The sequence below is a fragment of the Melozone crissalis genome, unplaced genomic scaffold (genome assembly GCF_028551555.1).
Source record: "Melozone crissalis strain CALT ecotype California unplaced genomic scaffold, PUWL_Pcris_2 ptg000018l_1, whole genome shotgun sequence".
Taxonomy (NCBI): Eukaryota; Metazoa; Chordata; class Aves; order Passeriformes; family Passerellidae; genus Melozone; species Melozone crissalis.
Window position 1 is genome coordinate 2,366,619 of NW_026535796.1, and position 22,500 is coordinate 2,389,118.

General features: G+C 51.2%; 2 protein-coding genes and 1 pseudogene across 2 annotated transcripts; 2 read left to right on the plus strand and 1 right to left on the minus strand.

The window, feature by feature from the left end:
- Positions 1 to 6,854: 6,854 nt before the first annotated feature.
- LOC128937081 (proto-oncogene Mas-like) lies at positions 6,855 to 7,685 on the plus strand. The gene has a single exon (XM_054276431.1). The coding sequence runs from the start codon at positions 6,870 to 6,872 to the stop codon at positions 7,683 to 7,685; it is 816 nt and encodes a 271-aa protein (XP_054132406.1). The 5' UTR covers positions 6,855 to 6,869.
- A 2,124-nt stretch (positions 7,686 to 9,809) lies between these two features.
- Positions 9,810 to 13,351, minus strand: LOC128937060 (mas-related G-protein coupled receptor member D-like; annotated as a pseudogene).
- Positions 13,352 to 16,933: 3,582 nt separating this feature from the next.
- Positions 16,934 to 17,868, plus strand: LOC128936993 (mas-related G-protein coupled receptor member D-like). The gene is given in 2 exon segments (XM_054276307.1): positions 16,934 to 17,690; positions 17,693 to 17,868. Coding segments are annotated over 2 exon segments (933 nt in total).
- Positions 17,869 to 22,500: the final 4,632 nt, after the last annotated feature.

Here is a 22,500-nt window from a genome sequence, read left to right on the forward strand (position 1 = left end):
GCACTGTGCTCTACATGTTCAAGATCTTCCAGTGCTGCCGCTGGGACCTTTCCGAGCGAATGTAGCTGGTGGTGGGAAGTGTCCTGTCCTGGGCCTTCTTTGCTCTCTTCACTGTCATTCCCTCGTGATATTCCTCTGCCACTCACAAGAGCAGGAGCACTGCCGGCTGCCTCTCATCTCCATGTACACCATCATCCTGCTCTTTTTGGCTGCTCCCGTGGCCATTTCTGGCACAATTGACTTAATGAAGGCCAAGTGGGGCTCCCAGCAGCAGCAGCCCAAGAGGTGTGACATGCTTCTCCACCTCACTGCACTGTCAACTCTCCTCCTCAGCTTCTGCCATTTCCTGCAGCAGCTCGGGTACATTGCTGTGCCTTCCCAGGCTGTTTTCCTGCTCACCTGTAGAAACAGCAGCCTCAAACACCCCCTTCATCTACTTCTTGGTAGGGAGGTGCTGGAGGCCCTGTCCCATACGGCTCTCCCACCAGAAGGTCTTCAATGAGTCGAATGAAAAATGGGTCCGCAGAAATTATGCTTCCAGGGACATGGGAGAGTCAGCCTGTTGATCCCACGAAAAATGACCACTCACTTAGTAAAATTTTTAAAGGTTTTTAAACCTTAACAAATATTACAACAAATGGAGTAAATCAGGAAAAATAACAGCACTGGGAGTCCCTCCTGTGGCTGCCTGGCACATGGCTCACCCACAAAATGGCTGTTCTGTCTCTTATACCCCTGAGGGTTGTATCAGCCAACTCTGGCCCCTCTAAAATTCTGTCAGTCACCTCTTCTTTGGCATTTATTGGTGAAGACTGCTTTCTTGTAACTTGATTGGAAAGTCAGGTGTCGTCATGTTGTGCCCCCTTAGAAACAAGTTTTTCCATTCCCAACTGCCACATTGTCTTGGTTTGAAAAGACAGGTGTCTGCTAAGGAAGGCAGCAGCCTCCCCTGAAATGGAAAATATAAACCCCCTCCCTCTGAATTGTTATAATTTTGAAATTAAGGGGGCTCTCAGGCAAAGATATGGGACCAGGAATAACAATTCCTTGATAGGGAAGAGAATTTTAAAAACCAAAAAAATAAACAATGCAGAAATACAAAACAACACAGACAGAGTCAGAACACGATCTGCCACCCTGTGGGTCAGGGTGTTGGTAGCAGTCCCATTAAATGGTGGCTCAGCCCTCCTGCAGTGCCAGCTGTGGTTCTGTTGGAGCAGGGATCCTGGAGAAGGATGGAGTTTCCCTCTGAAGGTCCAGTGGTGGTATAGATGGACCTGGTCTTCCTCTAAAGATCCAGTGAAGAAAGCTGCTCCTCTGGGAATCCAGTGGGGAAAGGCTGGCTGTGGTCTTCCAGATCTCAGATTATATCCACGGGGGAATTCTTGGCTCTTCCCTCTTGGCAGAGGTTCTCACAATGCTGTAATTTTATCAGTCATGCAGTGAGACTCAATGGCCCATTAACAGAAGATATCTCCCCAGAGGGATGACTGTTGTGGAAGAGATAAAGAAAACTGCTTAATTAACAGAAGATAACTGCCCCATCAGATAGGAATAGAATACACACCCCCATTTCCAGCCTACAACACCCATGCAACAGGTATATGTACATGCCTTCTTTTTACCTGTCCTAGACAAGCTAGGCTGTCTGATGGCAGCAATACAGAGGGAGGGAAAAGGGGACTATGGGGAGAACAGAGGACATCTAAACAACAGACTGCAGTAACATAGCTATACATCAAAACAGCTTCTTTTAATATACACACAGTATTCATCCCTTAATTGAGAGAGCCAATCATCTCATTATTTATCTATAACAAACTCCCCTATTCTTTTTTAGAAGCTATTTGGCTCGAGCAATTAACTTTTATTTTCAGTTTTGATTAACTGCTTAAGCTTTTCTTAAGTGAAGTTTGATTTTGAATGAGTTGTAATAGTGTCTGTTGATATGGGTGAGGACAGTGGAAAAGGGAAAGAAATCTCAGGTCTTCTTTGTCTTCTTTAAGTAAAATGTTTTGTGGAGTTTGTGACACGAATTGGTCTGAGCAGATAAAATGGAGTAACAGAGGTCTAGTATGGCTTTTACCTCCTCCTGCCATGCCTATAGGATTGCTGCCTGCAGTAGGGTTATAATTTTCTTGGGGGTGAGTACAGGGGCCAATCTGGTGTTGCCCTCTGGTTCCCATCATACTTCAGTTTTTAAATGAATCATTTTACCACTTTTTACTGATCCTTTCCTTAACAGATACTTGAAATTTTCATAGGACAATTATATTAATGATTAATACAATTTAGAATCTCTGTTCAAAATGTTACTTAAACAGTTTTTTATAGCATGCAGAGTAGTCTTGTGAGGCTTTCACTTGTCTTTCACAAAGTGCAGCAACAGGGCAACAACGTTAGTCTATCAATCTACAAGAATGAGTTCACACACTTATAAGTTCTTACAAGTCTACAGCAAAATTAAGGCACAAGTTAAGAATATAAATAACAGCAGTTTGAATGGGCTGGTTTGTAAGCATTCTTGTCTTCTCAGAATGGCTCAGTGGAAGCAATTTCTCTTCTTTATGATCTGTGTTAGCGCACTTAATCTTTGGGGTTTTGCAAAACTTCTAGGGTTTCTGCTTCTATGGAGCTCTCTGGTGGGTTGTGTGTGTACCCTCACCTTGCAGTCAGTGGTAGAGACATAAGAAGGCTATGGATTCTTGATCTTGGTGCCAGGGGACCACGCTTTGTATTTCTGTTATAAACGAAGTTGAACTCTACATATTGTAACAAAATGTACACAGGGAGCTAGGGGTTGCTCTGGTCAGCAGAGTTCAGTAGTGATACATCCACATTGACACACACAAACACATGTCTGGGTTCTTCTTCTCAGGTGACGTAGTAGCCGGATGCAGGGAGCTGTGCATCCAGAGCTGTGTCTCTGGTGTGCTCAGCCTATGTGTGCACTCAGGGGTATGTGTATAGTCAGCACACACACAGAGGTACTTGCTCACTGGCATAGAGCCCTGGCGTACAGCGGTACCTGTCAGCAGCACACACTTGCACACACACATGGAGCTGTGCATGCTCACCTTGTGCACAGTAGCACACGTGTGCCACAGAGACACTCACTTATGTACAGTCTCTACTAATGTGCATGTGCTCACAAACACGAGACTTGCTTGCATGCAGAACTTGTGTACATTAACATGAGTATACAAATCTGTGCACACTAATACGTGCAGTGTCATACACTTTAACACACATATCTTACACAGGGCCATGTTCACACTTGCAGAGTCTCTGTACGCTCAAACACAGAGCTGTGCACAGACTGAGTCTCACCTGAGAGGGGGTAATTTAACATCTATGCACACAGTAGTGCACACAACACGGGTACACCTTGGCAATTGTGTGTGCACCCAGAGCTGTGCACACTGGCACACACACAGGTACTGTATGTGCAGACTCACACACACCATGGACAGGGGGGTCTGAGCCTGTTGAACCCTTCAAGTGCCCCCATGCAGGACCATGGGGCAGTGACTTAGGATCATCCTCCCACCCTTATTCCTGCAGGGAAAGGGAGCAGAGGCAGTGAAAAGGGCCATGTGTGAGGCATGCTCTGCACAGAGCACATTGGAGCATGGATTTGCTCCTCCCTCACAGGTCTTAGAGCCAAAATAATCTTTTCCAACATGGCTGTGACCCCAAAATTCCCCCTGGCACCTGGTTCCTGCATCCCACTGAGGTCTGATATCAATAAACAGCACCGTGAACCCTGAGCTGCCTTTGTCCCCTCTGCCAGCGCTTCCCGGCTTCCTCTGACTGCTGCTGCCAGCCGGGAATGTGGCTGGAGGGAGGGGACAGAGAGGTAGTTAGCCAGGAATTCTGTGACTGTTTAGAAATTTCTGTAATGAACTATGTTTAATTAGTTAAGGCATATTTGACTGTGGATTTTAGCTGTTTTGGTTTTAGATCTGTGTTGGCTGAGTGTCCGTAGAAAACTCTATTGACCCATAGCCCTTAGAGAACTTAACCAATAGCTGGAGAACAAAATTCAATAAAGTACTGTTAATGGTTATCATATAACTAGAAAATAATTGGACGTCATAGAATAAGAATGATATCTTGAGATAATTAGGAGTTTGGAAACCTATACACACAAGAGGACTTGATAATAAATTCTAAGAGATAAATTGTAATGGCAATAAAGGAGCCAATTCATAGGCTTGGGCACCTAAGAAAAGGAAATTGTCTAACTAGGACATCAAATCTGATGAATTGTTCTTTAGCGGGATAAAACCTGGGTTATACATTAATCTAAGAGAGACAGTATATTGTAGCAATTAAAAGTAACAAAACAACAATGCCATGATGTAAAAAATTGATAGCATTTCAAAGAATATTTATCAAAAAATCTTGGATATTATAGTGTATAAAAATGCCTGGAAATTCTTGTTTCTTTGAACACGTCTATGGCGAATATATTTCCACTATGTTCACAATTTCGACTCCAAATTCTTCCTAGCCTAAAACAATTTCCTGTAAGACTTCAATGTCTTGGTGTCAGAGAGGACACAGCAATGGCCTGTGCTCCCTGAAGCAACCATGATCTTCAGTGGCCAGAGCTGGGCTGGCAAAGACAGGATGGCCCAGGGGCTCAGCATTCCCCACCCCGAGTGCTCTGTGAGTGTCACAGCACAGATCTCCCAAAAGATCTTTAATTTTTAATTTTGTGAGCCAGCTGCAAAGGTCTCTCTGCCTTCAGAAATTCTTCCTCTCCACTGCCTTCAGCTGCTCCCTCAGCAGGCTCAGGTGCTGCAGCAGCAAGGAGAGGAGGAGGCCGTGATCCTCAGCACAGCCACCCCCTTCCAGGAGCAGGGTGACACCTGTGTTTGTCACCATGGGCTCCACGGGCATCACCCCCCTCCCTGTGGCTTCCCTGAGGCCACCAGCCCCACCACACCCCACACCTTCTCTCCAGACCCACCACACCCCACACCTTCCCACCACATCTTCCCAGCAGCTCCATCATGTCCCACCCCTCCCACACCACCCTCCCATCCCACTCCCCATGCAGCCCACCCACCTCCCGTCCTTCCCATCCCTCCCAGCCCCGGGCCTCAGGCTCCAGTCCCTCCCCACGGGCTGCTCACCCCAGCCTGCCCCGGAAGGCTTTGGGGCCGTCTTTCTCTTGGAGATGCCCCTCCCCAGCTCCATCCCTGCTCTCCAGCCCCCCAACCTCCTTTGGACACAAACAAGAGGCACTACAGGGATGGCTCCACTGCTGTTCATTGGGCTGGAGAAGCATGGAATTGCCAGGAGGAGCAGAAACACTGCTGGGGCTCCTGAGTGGGGCAGGAGAGGAGCGGGGCTGTCTGGAGGGGAAGGCAGCCTGGGGGGAATTTCTAGAGGATGTCAGAGGGGGCATGGTGCCTTAGGATTTTAGCCTTTCTATTTTTCATATCCTGTACTGCATTAGTGCATAACTCTAAATTCCATGGAAAGTGTTAGTTAACTGTCTGCACATTTTGGTCAGACGAAACAATCCCTCTAGGCCTGAAATTCAAGAACACTCTACTGCCTCAGGCCTAGAAAAGTATAGACAAAAGTGAATTGGGGAGGGCAAACTAGGGCTAAATGACTTCATTACCTGAAGCTGTAATTGGAGGATTAACCCCAGATTTGTAAATGGACCAAACTTTTATCTGTCTGAAAAACTCATGACCATTGTCCATTTTGGGTGCAGCCCCTCTTGGAGGCTTGGAGAGCCCAAGGTGAACCTTTTGAAGGCCTTTCATCAATGCCTCCTTTGATTCTCTTCACCTGCTCTGGCCTCTGTTCCAGGGAGCCAGCCCAAGGCATCAGGCAGACAGGGGCTGGAGGGGGCAGGAGGGCTCTGGGTGCCACCAATCCCAAATCTGCCACTGGACAGCAGCAGAGCCCAACAGGCCACACCTGCAGCCAGGGAGAGGCCAGGGACTGGGAACCCATCAGGATGGGATGGGATGGGATGGGATGGGATGGGATGGGATGGGATGGGATGAGATCGGATGGGATGGATGAGGTGTGATAGCAGAATCAGACAGAATAAAGTTCCTAACACCGACCAATGGTGCTAGCAAAGGAAACATTAGGAAGCAGGACATGCAGTAGTATCTCTTTATGTTTTTGTGTGTTGTGAAACTTTACAACAGTGTTTTTATCCATTATACCCATACATAGAGAATAACATTTTTTCTTGTCTAGTACATAAACACCATTTTCCTAGAACTCATTTCCAGGCATCCACTTCCTGCTGAACAGCCTTTCATGTCCTGGGCTTCATTCAGAGGGGTCTATGGTGGTTGCATTCACTGAGTGCTGAGATGTTAAAGGTGACCTTGCCTTCAACTTTTCCTTTGGCCATTTGCTCTTGCTTCTTCTAACAAAACTTACCCCAAAACTGCAGTGGACCTCCTTATCTGTTTCTGCACTGGCTCCAGCAGCATTTATCATCCTAGGTGCACATCTTCAAATTCATTTATCTCTCTGACCAGTTCGTCTTGGAGCAATTCAGGGGGGAAGAAAATGTTAATTCTCTCTTATTTATCAATCCCCTGCACACCAGCCCAACCCTCCCACCCCTCAGTTTCCACCACCCTCCTCCCCTGCACATCTCACTCCTCCCCACTGAATCCGTCCCACTGCAGGGAGCTGCTGAGGAGCCACATGGTCCATCCCTGGATTCTCCAAGCACTGACTGCCCATCCACTCTGACCACAGCCAGGGGCCACATCCCACTGCCTGCCCAGCGTCCATCCATGGAGGTGAGCACCATGTCCTGTCTTTTCATCTCACCAACTGACGCACCTGGTCAGTGTGAGATCAATGTCTCCAACATGGCCATGCACATTGTGATGCTGCTCGTTGGCCTCTGTGGGCTGGCTGGGAACGGGGTGTTCCTCTCGCTCCTGCACATTAATGCCATCACTGACTTCATATTCTATCAGGCCATCACTGACTTCCTCTTCCTCATCTTCATGTTGCCCTCCACCCTGGTATTCCTTGTGGAGGAGGTTTCCTGCTCGGCTACAATGCCCTCAATATATATGAACCTGCTTTTCCAGCTGTCATTGTTCACCTACAATATAGGGCTGTACCGGCTGACATTCATCAGCATTGAGAGGTGCAGGTCCATCCTCTGCCTGTTTTTTTGTGGTTGCCAACTTCCTGAGCACCTGCTGAGGGTGGTGATGAGTGTCTTGTACTGGGCCCTCCTCTTTGTTGTCATCACTGTCAATCCCACGGTGACTTCCCAGTGCCAGTCACACGAGCAGGAGCAATGTCGGGTGATTCTCACTTCCATGTACGCCCTCAGCCTCTTCCTATTTGCAGCACCAATGGTTATTTCCAGCACAATTCTCTTCATTCATCGCAAGCCTGGCTTACAGCAGCAGCCACACAAGAGGCTTGACATTGTTATTTTCCTCGTTGCACTCGTCAGTCTGCCCCTCAGTCTCTGGAATTTACTGCAGCAGCTCGGTTACACCGTTGTGCCCTCCCAGGTGGTTTTCCTGCTCACCTGCATCAACAGCAGCATCAAACCCTTCATCTGCTTCTTGGTGGGGAGCTGGAAGAGAGACTGCTCCATGGGGAGCTGCTGGAGACACTGCTCCATGGAGAGCTGCAGGAAGCACTCCTCCATCCAGTCCTAAGGAAGGCGATCCACAGGGTCTTTGGGGACCCAGAAGAAAACACTGACTGTGGAGATGAACCTTCTGTGGACACCGGGGTCTGAGTCTGTTGATCTCTTCCACAACACTGCTGAAGGACCCTGGGACGGCTTGGAGATGCCTTGAGTCTCCTGATCAATAAATTCCCACAGGATCACCCTCCCTGTGCTGCTGCATCCCCAGCCCCTTTCCAGGCCGCTCTGGGCTCTGATCCGTGCTTGTGAGGCCTCAGCCTTGAGGAGCAGCCCCTGGGCTCAGCTCCTGTGGCGCTGATCAGAAACACCCTCTGCTCCCAGCAACTGCTGCTGTCCAACCACCTCCTGGGCTTTTATCAACAGCCTTGCAAATTATTGTACTGCCCTGGATGCCACAGCATCCCTGCTCTGCCACTGTCCCAGGAAGCTGCCGGCCCCAAGTGTGGCCAGGCTGAGCCATTGCTGTGAGCGCCGCCCATGCCTTGGGGCCCTGTGAGCAGCAGCCCCAAAGGAGAGCCTTGGAGCTCTGCTGGGCCCAGCAGCGCTGAGCAGAAGCTCCCTTGCACTGGGGCCTTTCCCAGCTGGGATCTCTCCCGGCTGCTGCCCTCGGCTGATCCCCGAATGCCGACGGCTCCTGGGCCCATCCCGCCAGGGCTCCAGGCCCAGCCCTTGGCCCAGGGAGGAGATGCAAAGGGATCCACAGGGAGCATTTCACTGCCTGCCAGGGCAATTGCTCACAGGGTCCTTGCACTGACTCTGCCTGGCTGGCTGGCTGTGTGCACACACGTCTGCATCTGCTGGGGCAAATGTGGCAGAAATGCTGCTCTCTCAGCTGTGTTAGTACCACAGACATCTGACTGAGCAGGCCTGCAAGGAACTATCAGGCATAAATAATGTTATGAACAAAAATTCGGTTAATATTTTTTTTGTGAGAAAAAGTTACAAAAAGGCAGCCAGATTACTGTAGCTGCCGAAGTTCTTCGTGTTTTGTTATTGTAATCACGGGTCGTTGAGGCTAATCGCTCCTTTTGTATTAGCAGAGCCTTTCCCGAGGCTAAGGTGTACTTTTCTCAGAATAGGGAAGACACCTGAGAGGGTGAGGGGGGGCTATGTAAAGTGACTCCAAGACCAGAATGCTTTGTGGGACCCCCGACTCCAAACTCACGGAGAAACCCCAAAAACAACGAGCAACCTAAAAGTTGAGAGATTGGAATGATGTCTGGACGTGAGGAGCCGAGTGCTGAGCCTGCAGAGACGTGGAACACCTTCGGACCCTCTCGCCCTGCCCAAGACAGACGACCCCGGCGGTGAGACCAGGCCGACTGAGTAGGAGGGGCACCATCTGGCGGGTACCTCACGCCCTAGAGGTTCTCACGAGGACTGGATTCCCCCAGCTCTGCCCCTTGTGGACAGAATTACGCATATCCTCCTCCTCTCAGTCGCCTTGGGAGAAGCGACGGATGCTGCAGACCCGTCGAGCTGCCCAATCATGAGCTGATCACTTTTAATAAAGGCATTAAAAAAAGGAGAAGAAGTCTCCTAGCCCTGATTATTTCCAATAAGGTTAAGTGCTGCTAAGTGATATTCCTCTGCTGAATTGCTAAGTTTAAGGTGTTACTGAAGTACTGTTAAGTTTGAGTGGTGTAAAGCTTTTAAGCCATTTTCCTTTTAATCCTTGTCCACCCTGTCCTTTTGTCATATGCCCTTGAATACACACAAACACACAAATAGGGATAGCACATTGGTTTGCTTAATATTAAACCTGTTTTTTACTGATTTCCTTGCTGGTGGTTTTGTGCCTTCAGAAATTCTTCCTCTGCCCTGGCTTTGGCCTCTCCCTCAGCAGGCTCAGATGGTGCAGCTCCAAGGGGAGGAGCAGTCCGTGCTCCTCAGCACAGCCACCCCCTTCCAGGAGCAGGGTGACATCTGTGTTTGTCACAGTTGTCTCCATGGCACATCAACCCCCTCCCTGTGGCTTCTCTGAGGTCTCTGAGCTGGGGGTGTTCTGGGGGTCTCTGAGCCTGGAGAAGCGAAGGCACCAGGGAGCCTTCACCTTGGTGCTGCCATGTTGTTTTCCCTCACAGGTCCTCACCTCCCTCTCTTCTCTCACTAAAAGAAAAACTGCTGTCCTCTAGGTACAGTTGCCGATCTTTCCAATATTCCGCAGTGCTGAGAGGTTGGTCGTGTCCAGGATCCACATTGGGAAATCGCTCGCCATGTTTTCACCAGCACCCACATGATCCCGCCACCACCACACAGGCAGCAGCCGCCGCCGCGGGTGCTGGTGCAATTCAGCAGATCTCTTTATGTGGGGTGCTGAGAAGGAGTAGCTGCCACTGCTGCCCCTGCCCTTCTGCCACAGCACGGCTGGCTAGGGGCAGCCAGGCAGGCAAGGCTTGCCACAGGCCACACCAAGATGGCAGCGGCCGCAGCAGGATGGCCCCAGCAGCGGTGCCTCGCCATCCCTGGTAAAAACTGTGTGTGTGCTGCTTTGATTTTCTTCTTGAAAATGTCACCACGGAGGTGTCACCAACCTCTCTAATTGGGCCAGCAGCATGTCCATCTTCAGAGCCATCAGAAACTGGCCCTGTCAGATATGGTGGAAGCTTCCAGCAGCTTCTCACAGGAGCCCCTTTCTGTGTCTCTCCCCTGCTACCAAAAAATCAGGCAGTGCCAAATCAACACAAAGCAACTGTTTGCGGTCCTTCCCTTGGGCAGAGTGAGCCTGCATTTGAATAAAAAAATAGGAATTCTTGCCTCAGCTCTGTTTCCGCAGGCCCAGAGCAGGTTTTGGCAATGATCCCGGTCCTCTTACCAGCAAGGGAGTTGTTTCTGAGAAGCAGCCTGATGCTCCAGCAGCACTGGCAGTGCTGACACCATTATGGTGCCACCAGCACTGCCAGTATCCCTCTGCTGCTGGAGGGACCATGATCCTTCATGGAAGAGAAATGAGAAATGGCAGAAACCTGTCAGGAGAGGGAAGGCAGTCAGAGAATGGGACATGGTCCAGGGAAGTAGAGTTTCAAATCAGGAAGACAAGACAACCGATTCTATTCTTTGAGCGGAGTTTAGACAAAACTCACTACCTCTGCAGAAAAAAAAAAAACAAACAACAAAAAAAAAAAACAACAAACCAAAACAAAACAAAAAAAACCCCAACCCAACCAATGGAAGGGAAACTCTAATGCAGCCAAAGTTGCAATGTCTTTCTCTCCCATGACCCCACCAAATTGTTGGGAAACAACTGTGAGATAAGGCACAGAAAGAGCCACCAGGATGAGAATGCAGCGCTCCTGGTGCTCCAAAATGGCTCAATTCCTTCTTTTATCCCATTCTAAAGCCTCTGGCTGCTCTGGGAGCAGGGCAGATCCCTGTCTCATACCAGAGCCCTTCCTAAGGCACGTGCCTGCAATGGTTGGGATGATGTTGGCAGTGCCAAGAGCTCCTGATTCCTCCTGGCAGAGACCTGGGCAGAAGCCACATCTCTTGCTCAGGGGGAAGTTGTCCCTCCTTTTCCCACTGCCCTAAATCCAGGGGAAACCAATGTGCCACTGCTTCTGGAAAGGGAAGTGAGAGTGAAAGCCGTGTGTGGTGAGTCAGGCTTTGGAGACACACGTGAGGTTTAACAGCTAAGGAGCATTTATTAACAGATGTGTTAATAATTAACAGAAGACACTTTGACATCTGAGAGAGGTTTTCTCTCCCTGACTCCTGCTTTCCTGGCCACTGGACACCAGAAACTTTCCATGGTGCACCATCTTGTCCAGGGAAGAACAACTCAGCCAGGGGGTTTCTCCCAAGGCAAGTGCAGAAGGATCATGATCCTCCAATGTACTTTTTCTGCTTCAAAGTACATGTCTTGTCTCCAGTGTGATCCAAACCACTCCCTACCTGAGCTTCCTTTCAAAAGAGCAAGACTTCTAGGCAAAAGGTTTCCTGGCTGTCCCTGCCCATGGGACAGAAGAAGGAGAGATGAAATGAGATTATCTCTACTCTTCCTTCCAACTTGTCCTGGGATGACTTTATGAGATGAATTGTGTCCCCATTCATCTGTTTAGCCCAGAAATAGGTTTTGCACATTTCACACTGGTTCTTGAGCAAAGAGGGGCAGAGCAGGTGCAGCAGTTTGTTTTCAGAAGCTGCGCTCACTCCTCCCCATTCCTGCTCCCAGACCGTGCTGTCTGCAGCACAGACATGCAGCACAGAGCTCTCCTTTGCTTTTAGCTATTTTCAGCTGGCTGAGGCAGAGAAGTTCCCTGGACTGTGGTTTTCCTTTGGCTTGGAACTGTTCAAACCTGCTCTGGTCTGAAAACCCAGGAGAGCACCAGGAGCTCACACCTGTGGCCCACCAGGGCCTGGGACGCGGCATTTTCCAGCACCAGAGGGACTGATAAGGGACTGAGTGAGCCAAACTACACTCCACAACAAGGACTGTCTGAATTTGCCAACTCTTCAGAACAGCAAGAGATTTAATTGTTTAATATTGTTTTCATTTTTTATGCTTGTGAATACTGTTTTTGTTAAATAAACAGTTTTTTCCACTTTTCTCTAATTGAATCTTTTCCTGAACCAGATGCGGAGGGCCTGCTTGAATTCGTTTACCAGGGGAATCCCGTTCAGAGGCTCCCTCCCAAATTTACCCTAAACCAGCACACAACCCAAACCATTCCATGAGGATTCCAAATGCGCCCCACAACAGCCCCAGGCAGGAGTTCCCCTGCTGCACACAGCACCAGCCTGACAGAGCTCAAGGAGCATTTGGACAATGCTCTCAGGCACAGGCTGGGATTGTTGGCATGTCCTGTGCAGGGCCAGGAACTCAACACCAATATCCTTGTGGGTCACATCCCACTCTGGATATTTAATTGTTCTATATTGTGATGACTCTGTTTCATGATTATTCCACCTGATGATGACTCCCCTGTGTTGTCCCTATGCCCTGGCTCTGGCACAAAAGCCTCAAAAGCCCTCTGCAAGGCAACACTACCAGAGGGGGTGAATTCCTTTGCACAGCTCCCAGCCAGGCAGTCAATCAGAGGGAGGGCACTGCTCTGGGCACAGGTGAGATGGAGAGAGGGGCTGAGGGCAAAGACAGAGAAGTCAAACGCCCTCAGCTAGAGCCAGTACCCAAAATCAGCAGTGAAGAAGGGGAAGGAGATGACAGGAGCAGCAGGAGCAGGGCACAGAGCTTCCCTGGCAGCTGTTTCCATGAGCAGCACAGGAGCCTGCCCAGCAGGGCCAGAGCAGAACAGGGCAGGCTGAGCACTGAGAAGTGGCAGCTCAGCACCAAGGCCATGGGCACCAAAGGGCAGCAATGGAGGGTGGCAGTGAGCAGCAAGGAGAGCAGCCAGAGCAGGGCACACAGGAGCACCGGGAAGCACTGGGAGCCGTGGCAGGGCCAGCAGGACATGGGAGGACAAACAGAGCTGTGACAGCACTGAGGGCTGTCAGAGAGGAGACAGCAGCAGTGAAAGCCAAGAGGATGGGGACCTTCTGCCCAGCTGGCACAGCCCACGAGCCCAGCTGGTGGCAGAAGCTCTCTGGGACAGAAAATATCCCCAGGGTGATGGTGATGGAGAGCAGGAAGGTGGAGCCAGCCATGGCCAGGTTGAGCACACAGGGGGTGATGGGGTTCCTGTGGATGCTGAAGCTGAGGAGCCAGAGCACAGCCCCATTCCCACCATCCCACAAGGCACAGCAGCAGCAGCAGCAGCAGCAGCGGGACAGGCACTTTGCTCCACTGCCTGTTGTCACACTGGCTCCAGTTTTCGTGGCTCTCCTCATTCCAGCTCCCCTGGGATGCCTTCCCACCAGGCTGGCTCCAGCAGGCAGGGCTGGCTCCCTCCGTGCCAGGGGACAAAGTGCTCACGGTGACACCTCTGCTGCTTCTCCTGCCCTCACACAGCTGCAGGGCTGACAAACAGACACACCACAGCAACGCTGCTGTCCCCCAAACGTGGCTTTCCCATCTTTTCCCACCCACAGCTTCCATGTGGAGCAGCACAGGGAGGGGTGAGGGACAGGACAGATGGCAAGGAGGATGTGGGAGCCTGGTCCTGTGTGCCTGGCACAAAAGCCAGGGAGATACCTCCTTCCTAGCTGTGGACAGCACACTGCTGGAGCAGGAAAACAATTGGAGGAGAGAGGAGAGGATTGCCCATGGAGATATCAGAGAGCAAATGGCTTTGGGATGGATCTGAGCTGGACTCTCAGGTGTCAGTTGATGTCACTGAGCTGCTGGATTCCTTCAGCAGGACACTCCTTTCAATATTCCCTCCCTTTTCCCACAGTGTTTATAGCTCTTAATTCCCTACAGACCTCGGTTCTGCCTCTAAAATCAATAACCAGGTTCCACCCAATGAGGGGGCCCTGATGAAGGTGGAAGAGAAGAGTCTGACCTGGCTTCCTCTGGCAGCCTGGAGAACTTGCCCGCAGTGCACTGCCCTCAGCTGCCAGGCTCCAGCTGCTGTCCCTGGGCCGGGATCTGCAGGAGGTTCCCTGGAATGGTCCCTTGGGAAAGGGGAGCGCAGCCCGCGGGCTGAGCCCGAGCAGCGTCCGGCGCGGGCTCTGTCCCAGCTCCTGCCACAGCCCCTGCTCTCCGTGCTGCCTCGTGTTCTCCAGGGCTCTCACACACAGGCAGCTGCCTCAGAGCCTGCCACGGGCTCAGGGCTCTGCTCCTCAGCTGCTCTTCACTCTGCCTGGGAAATGAGCAACGGGAGAGAGCCTCAGCAACCACACCTGTGCCCAAAGCACTTGGCTCCATCTCAGCTTCTATTCTATTTTATACAAACCTCAATCCCGATATCTTGTCTTTTGAACAGGCTGAACTTTTCCCGTGTCATTCTTGAGGAGGTTCCTTATGGCCCTGCAACACAAATGCTCAGTTAAACTTTGATTTTTGGTTCAAATCTAGTTTTCCCCCTTGTATACTGCAACTTCAGTGGTATTTCACCTTCACCATACAGTTTCCAAGAGGATTCATACAATAATAAATTCTGTGCATGAGCTGGAGCACTGGCACAGAGCAGAGGGATGATTTAGGAGTTCAGCCAGGTCATTTCTTCTGAGAAGAGGCAAATCAATGCTAGTCCCATTGTGTTGGAATGTTGGGAGACACAAGACAGATGATGGACTTTGGACCTGGTTCACATAAGAGATTTGATAACAGGATGCCTTGGCAAAGGCAAACAGAACTTTGAAAATTAGACCTAGATTGCAAAAAGAATAAATCAGGCAGGATTACCGGAAAATGAAAATCCCATTAAACTCTGCAAGCAAGAGATGTTGTTATATGCATAAGGTTGTGTATGTGATTTTAACCTGATCATTGTAGTATACATTACTAGTCCCCCTGAAATAGTATATAAAAGTTTGTATCCCCCAATAAGATTGGATTCTGATCACCGAGTCAGTCTCCCCATCTCTCTTCATCGATGACACCATGGCTTTAATCCTTAGAAAGTTACAAGTCTTATCTGAGTTATCCTCTATACTCTCTTGGCAGTCAGACAGCAGCCTACAGTGAATTGCAAGGAATTCCTCAAAAGCTGAGGTGAGATGATTCCTACCCAGGCTGACATGTGCCTCAGGGATCTGGGATGCTCCTCCTGGAAACTGCTGGCCCTGGGACAGAACTGTCACCTCTCTTCCTGCTGAGACTGTGTTTGTGTCCCCAGCTGTGGAATCTCACATCCCCTCACCAGCCCAATCCTTTCTAGGGAAAACACTTCCTGATCCAGGAGCTGATGGGGCTCCAGGAGAGTTGGAGAGGGACTTTGGACAAGGGCATAGAGTGACAGGACAAGGGGTAATGGCTTCCCACTGACAGAGGGTGGGGTCAGATTGGATATTGGGAAGAAATCCTTCCCTGTGAGGGTGCTGAGGCCCTGGCACAGGCTTCCCTGTGAGGCTGTGACTGTGCCTGGATCCCTGGAAGTGTCCAAGGCCAGGCTGGATGGAGTTTGGAGCAAACTGGCATAGTGGAAAGTATCCCTGCTGGCAGAACTACAGTCTGGGGTCAGACAACCACCAAAATAACCCCAAGAGTTCCCAGGACTGAGGAGGAGCAGGAGCAGCCCTGGTGAAGGGCTGGCAGGGGGTTCACAGCACCCTGGTCCCTGATAGCTTTCACGGCATCATCAAGGGGATTGGCAGTAATTAGGGTGGGCCCCAATTGCTGATAGCCTGGCTGCAAGCAACTGAGTGCTGTCCTTCCCTTGGGCTGCGTGAGGCTGCACTGCCATGACAGGAATGGGAGTCCATGGCCCAGGGATGATCCCATGAGCCCAGGGGAGGATTTGGCAGTGATTCTGGAGCTCTTCACAGAATGGGAGCTGTTTCTGACAAGCAGCCAGGTGCTTCACCAGCACTGCCAGCACTGCCAGCAGCAATTCAGTGCCACCAGCACCACCAGCATCCCTCGGCTGCTGGAGGGACAATGACCCCTCTGGGAAGTGAAATGAGGAATGGTAGAAATCTGTCAGAATAGGGAAAGAAGTTGGAGAAAGGGACATTCTGCAGGGCAGAATTGTTTCTCATCAGGAGGAAATTAAGAGGTATTTGCAAAATATTTCAATTGGAGCTTTAGACAAAACCACTCCCTCTCTAGTGTAAAAACCCCAAGATAAAGGTCTCTGAGGACGTGAAATTCTGACATAGCAAAAGCTGCAATTTCCCACTCACCTGGGACTGCACTGAGCCCTGGGGAGAAACTCCAGGACAGGGCCCAGAGAGGAACAGGAGTGGGAAGATCCTGGGCTGCCTTCACCTGGGCACTTTCTCCTTCATGTCCCTGACCACGCAGGAGCCGCTTTAGGACATGGATCCCAAAGGAGCAAGAGGGGCCAGGAAGCGCCGCTGATCTGCACAGAGCCCTTTGCCTGCTGCTGCCCCACAGGGAACAGGTCAGTGGAATGTTTGCCTTCCTCCCTACCCCACCTACCTCTCCTGCAGCAGCTGCTCTGTTCCTGCCACCCTCTACCGGTGACCCCTGTGCCCTCCCCAGCTCCCCCCTCCTCTGCCCTGAGCTTTGCTTCTGCATCCTCTGCCAAACAGCCCAACACTCCCTCTCCCACCCCACAATTTCCCACTGCCCTCCTTCCCCTGCACATCTCACTCCTTCCCACTGAATCCTTCCCACTACAGGGAGCTGCTGAGGAACCGCATTGTCCATCCCTGGATTCTCCAAGCACTGACTGCCCATCCACTCTGACCACAGCCAGGGGCCACATCCCACTGCCTGCCCAGCGTCCATCCATGGAGGTGAGCACCGTCTCCCCATCTCCTGCCTCATCCACTGAAGGTAATGATCTGTGTGAGACAGATGTCACCACCATGGCCATACACAGTGTGACACTGCTCATCTGCCTCTGTGGGCTGGCTGGGAACGGGGCTGTGCTCTGGCTCCTTGGCTCCCGCACTTCATCCAGGAACAGCACCATCCTTTACTTCTACATGCTGGCTCTTCTCGACTTCTTCTTCCACCTCATTCTGTTGCTCTCCACTGCGCTCTTCCTGGTGGGGGACATGTCCTGTTCTATCATCATGCCCTTGTCACACGTAACGTTCCTTTCCTGGATGTCACTGTTGTCTTACAGCTTGTGGCTGTGCACACTGACATTCATCAGCATCAAGAGGTGCAGGTTCATCTACTGCCTGCTCTGGCTCTGCTGCCACCATCCCCAGCAGCTGTTGAAGGTCATGCTTGCCCTGCTTGGGGCCTTCTTCATCACTCTTGTCATTGTCTTTGCCATGATGCTTTCCCTGTGCATGTTCCAGCCACCTGAGCACTGCTGGGTGTTTCTCAGCTTAATATACACCTCCAACCACCTCCTCTGTGCTCCCTCCATGCTCATTTCCAGCACAATCCTCTTCACTCATTTCAAGCCTGGCTCCCAGCAGCAGCAAGACAAGAAGCTGGACATTGTTATCTGCCTCATTGTGCTCTTGTCTCTGCCCCTCAGTCTCTGCAATTTCCTGCAGGAACTCAGTTACACCATTATGCTCTCCCAGGTTTTTTCCTGCTCACCTGCATCCACAGCAGCATCAAACCCCTCATCTACATCCTGGTGGGGAGGTGCTGGAGGCCCTGCTCTGTGGGGTCTCTCTGGCTTTCTGTCAAGAGGGTCTTTGAGGAGGCAGAAGAAAACACTGCCCACAGCAATGATCCTGCCATGGACACAGAACTCTGAGTGTGTTGATTGCTCCCACTGCACTGCTGAAGGACCCTGGGATAGTGGCTGAGAGATTCCTTGAGTCTCCTGATCAATAAATACTCACAGGATCACCCTCCCTGTGCTGCTGCATTCCCAGCCCCTTTCCAGGCCGCTCTGGGCTCTGATCCGTGCTTGGGAGGCCTCAGCCTTGAGGAGCAGCCCCTGGGCTCAGCTCCTGTGGCGCTGATCAGAAACACCCTCTGCTCCCAGCAACTGCTGCTGTCCAACCACCTCCTGGGCTTTTATCAACAGCCTTGCAAATTATTGTACTGCCCTGGATGCCACAGCATCCCTGCTCTGCCACTGTCCCAGGAAGCTGCCGGCCCCAAGTGTGGCCAGGCTGAGCCATTGCTGTGAGTGCCGCCCATGCCTTGGGGCCCTGTGAGCAGCGGCCCCAAAGGAGAGCCTTGGAGCTCTGCTGGGCCCAGCAGCGCTGAGCAGAAGCTCCCTGGCACTGGGGCTTCTCCCAGCTGGGATCTCTCCCGGCTGCTGCCCTGGGCTGATCCCCGAACACCCACGGCTCCTGGGCCCATCCCCCAGGGCTCCAGGCCCAGCCCTTGGCCCAGGGAGGAGATGCAAAGGGATCCACAGGGAGCATTTCACTGCCTGCCAGGGCAATTGCTCACAGGCACCTTGCACTGACTCTGGCTGGCTGGCTGGCTGTGTGCACACACGTCTGCATCTGCTCTGGCAAATGTGGCAGAAATGCTGCTCTCTCAGCTGTGTTAGTGCCTGAAATATCTGACTGGGGCAGGCCTGCAAGGAACTATCAGGCATAAACAGGGTTAAATGCTGCTAAGTGATATTCCCCTGCTGAATTCCGTTTAAGGTGTAACTGAAGTACTCTTCAGTTTGAATCCTGTTAAGGTTTTGTGCCATTTTTATTTTAATCCTTACTCTCACTGTCCTTTTGTCACCTGCCCTTGAACTCACACACAACCACAATGCACAAAGGGACAGCACTTTGGTGTCGCTTATTATTAAACCTGGTTTTTAATTATTTCCTTACTGGTAGTTTTGTGCCTTCAGACATTCTTCCTCTGCCCTGGCTTTGGCCTCTCCCTCAGCAGGCTCAGATGGTGCAGCTCCAAGGGGAGGAGCAGTCCGTGCTCCTCAGCACAGCCACCCCCTTCCAGGAGCAGGGTGACATCTCTCTTTGTCACCGTTGTGTCCATGGGGCATCAACCCCCTCCCTGTGGCTTCTCTGAGGTCTCTGAGCTGGGGGTGTTCAGCCTGGAGAAGGGAAGGCTTCAGGGAGACCTTAGAGCCCCTTCCAGGGCCTAAAGAGGCTCCAAGAACTGGAGAGGCGCATTGGACAAAGGCCTGAAGTGACAGGCGAAGGGGAATGGCTTCCCACTGCCAGAGAACAGGGTTAGGGGGAATATTGGGAAGAAATTCCTCCCTGTCAGGGGAGGAGAGGCCCTGGCACAGGTTCCCAGAGATGCTCTGGCCTCCCCATCCCTGGAGGTGTTCCAGGCCAGTCTGGATGGGTTTTGAAGCAGCCCAGTCTAGTGGAAGGTGTCCTTGCTTGCAAAGGGTGAGATCAGGAAAAAACAACCACAAGTGTTTGCAAGGCTGAGGAGGAGGAGGATGAGCTCTGGTGAAGGGCTGCAAAGGGCACCCCAGCACCCCAACATCTGGTCTCCAATAGCTTTTATTGCATCATCAAGGGTACTGTCAGTAATAAATGTGAGCTCTGATGCTGATAACCTGCTGCAAGCCTGTCGTGGTTTGGCACTGGCCAAACGCCAGGCACCCACGAAAGCCGTTCACTCACCTTCTCCTGCTCTCAGCTGGGCAGATGAGAGGGAAACAGCAATTAACAAAGGGCTCATGAGCTGAGATGAGAACTGGGAGGAAAAAAACACTCCAAGAATAGAAAAAATAGAGTTTCAAATGTAATGATATTAAGAGGCTTTTTTAAAAAGAGAGGAATGAGGTACTGCCCTCTAGATATCAACCACAGGACACCTAAATCTTTCTGTGAAAAAGAATTTATGGTTCCCTTAACAGGAGAAACTAACTTCTTCCTGCCTCGCTCAGTCCTGAAGATGACATCAGGATTATGAGGAAGTTGACGATGACCAGACAGAATCCTTTGTTTGAATGGAATTTATGCACCATGTATGAGATGTATGAATATGCAACAGGCTACTGCTTTTAAGGGTTAATCCTCTGTTAATATGTGTCCTTTTTCAGGCTTTTTTTGCCCAGAAAGAGGACTGTTTGTAACTCTTTGTTTTTACTGTCCCAAAATATGCTAAATCCTAATTGTCCACATTTTTATTACTCTAATTATATTACTATTTTATAACCATTTTATTACTATTAAACTGTTAACATTTTAAAAACAAGTGATTGGTGTTTTTCACAGAGATGCTGGAAGAACTGCTGCATGTGTTCCTCAGGAAATTTCTCCAGAAGGTCTTTGGTGGGCTAGAAGAAAACACTGCCAGCAGCAATGATTCCACCAGGGAATGATTTCAGTGATTCCATGGCAGTCTGAGCCTGTTGATCCCTTCCACTGCACTGCTGAAGCACCCCGGAGCATTGCCTGAGGGTTTCCTTGAGTCACCTGATTAATAAACATCCGCAGAGTCACTCTCCCACCTCAATTCCTGCAGGGGAAGGCAGCAGGAGCATTGCCAAGGGCCATGTGGGAGGGATGCTCTGTGGGGAGCACATTGGAGCATGGCTTTCCCTCCTCTCTTACACCTCCCAGAACACTTAAAACCCACTTTCCGGAAAGGGATCCTTCTCAACACGGCTGTGACCCCAGAATTCCCCCTGGCACCTGGTTCCTGCATCCCACTGAGGTCTGATATCAATAAACAGCACCATGAACCCTGAGCTGCCTTTGCCCCCTCTGCCAGCGCTTCCCGGCTTCCTCTGGCTGCTGCTGCCAGCCGGGAATGTGGCTGGAGGGAGGGGACACGGCCATGGCTTGTGCTCCCTGCAGCAACCATGATGCCCAGTGCCAGAGCTGGGCTGGCACGGACACGATGGCCCAGGGGCTCAGCATTCCCCACCCCGAGGGCTCTGTGAGTGTCACAGCAGAGATGTCCCTGCTCCCGGGTGCAGCGGGGCTGGCGGACAGGAGGGGAAGCGTCCCCGGGGGTCTGGGCGTGTGGGAGGGAGCAGGAGGAGCCAGGAAGGATCTGGATGGTGCTGATCCCAAATGTCCTGATTGGAGAGCAGCAGAGCCTGAGGGGCCGAGGTTCAACACCGGGAGCGGCCATGGGATAGGATGGGATGGGATGGGATGGGATGGGATGGAATAGGGTGGGATGGGATGGGATGGGATAGGGTGGGATGGGATGGGATGGGATGGCATGGCATGGCATGGCGTGGCGTGGCGTGGCGTGGCGTGGCATGAGAAGTGGAGATGGGAATTGGTAGTGATAGCAAAATCAACCAGAATAAACTTTCCAACACAATGAGAAGCATTAGGAGGCAGATGACACACAGACGGATCTCTCCATATTTCTCTTTGGGGTGAGATTTTACAACAGGGTTTTTTCCATCATAACCACACACTATAGTTAAAGTGTGTTTCTTTTCTAATACATAAACATCACTTTCCTAGGACTCATTTCCATGCATCCACCTCCTTCTCCAAGTCCTTTCCTGGCCCTGGAGGATCATTCAGAGGGGTCTCTGGTGGTTGCATTCACTGAGTGCTGTGATATCAAAGGTGACCTTGCCGTGACCTTTTCCTTTGGCCATGTGCTCTTGCTTCTTTTTACAGAACTTGCCCCAAACCACTGCAGGCCTCCAAATCTGTTTCTGCACTGGCTCCAGCCACATTTACCTTTCTCTGTTCTGCTCTGGAGCAGCTTGGAGCTGAGCTTTGCTCCTCCCTCCTGGGTCTAAGAACCCCATGGCCAGGAGGAGCAGAGACACTGCCGGGGCTCCCTGGTGGAGCGGGGAAGGATCGGGGCTTTTCCGGAGCACAGGGGTCCCCAGGGATGGACTGGGGTGTTGCAGGCAGTTTGGAAAGGGTCAGGAGAGGCTTGGAGCAGGTTGGAGGGGGTCTGGATGCCAGCAATCCCAAATCTCCCCACTGGAGGAGAGCAGAGCCTGACAGGCCGCGCTCAGAGTGGGGGAACGGCACCATCAGGGAAAGCTGTGGGATGTGATAGGATGGGGTAAGGATGGCGAGCGGGGTGGGGACAGGTATGGGGATGGGGAGCAGGGATGTGGACGGGATCAGGATAGGAGGAGGAGGCAGCTCAACTGTGCTTCCTCGGGCCAGAGCATGTTTTGGCAATGATCTTAGAGCCCTTCCCAGAACAGGAGTTGTTTCAGAGAAGCACCCAGCTGCCTCACCAGCACTGCCAGCGCTGCCAGCATTCCAGTGCCACCAGCACCACCAGCATCCCTCTGCTGCTGGAGGGACCATGACACCTCAGGGAAGAGTAATGAGGAATGGTAGAAACCTGTCTAGAAAGGGAAGGCAGTTGCAGAATGGGACATTCTGCAGGGAAGGAGTGTTTCCCATCAGGAGGTAAAGAGGAGCTGATCACAAAAATCTTCATTTAGAGCTTCTGACAAAAGCCACTTCTACTGTAGGGGAAAATAAACCACAAAAAACCCAAAAAACAAAAA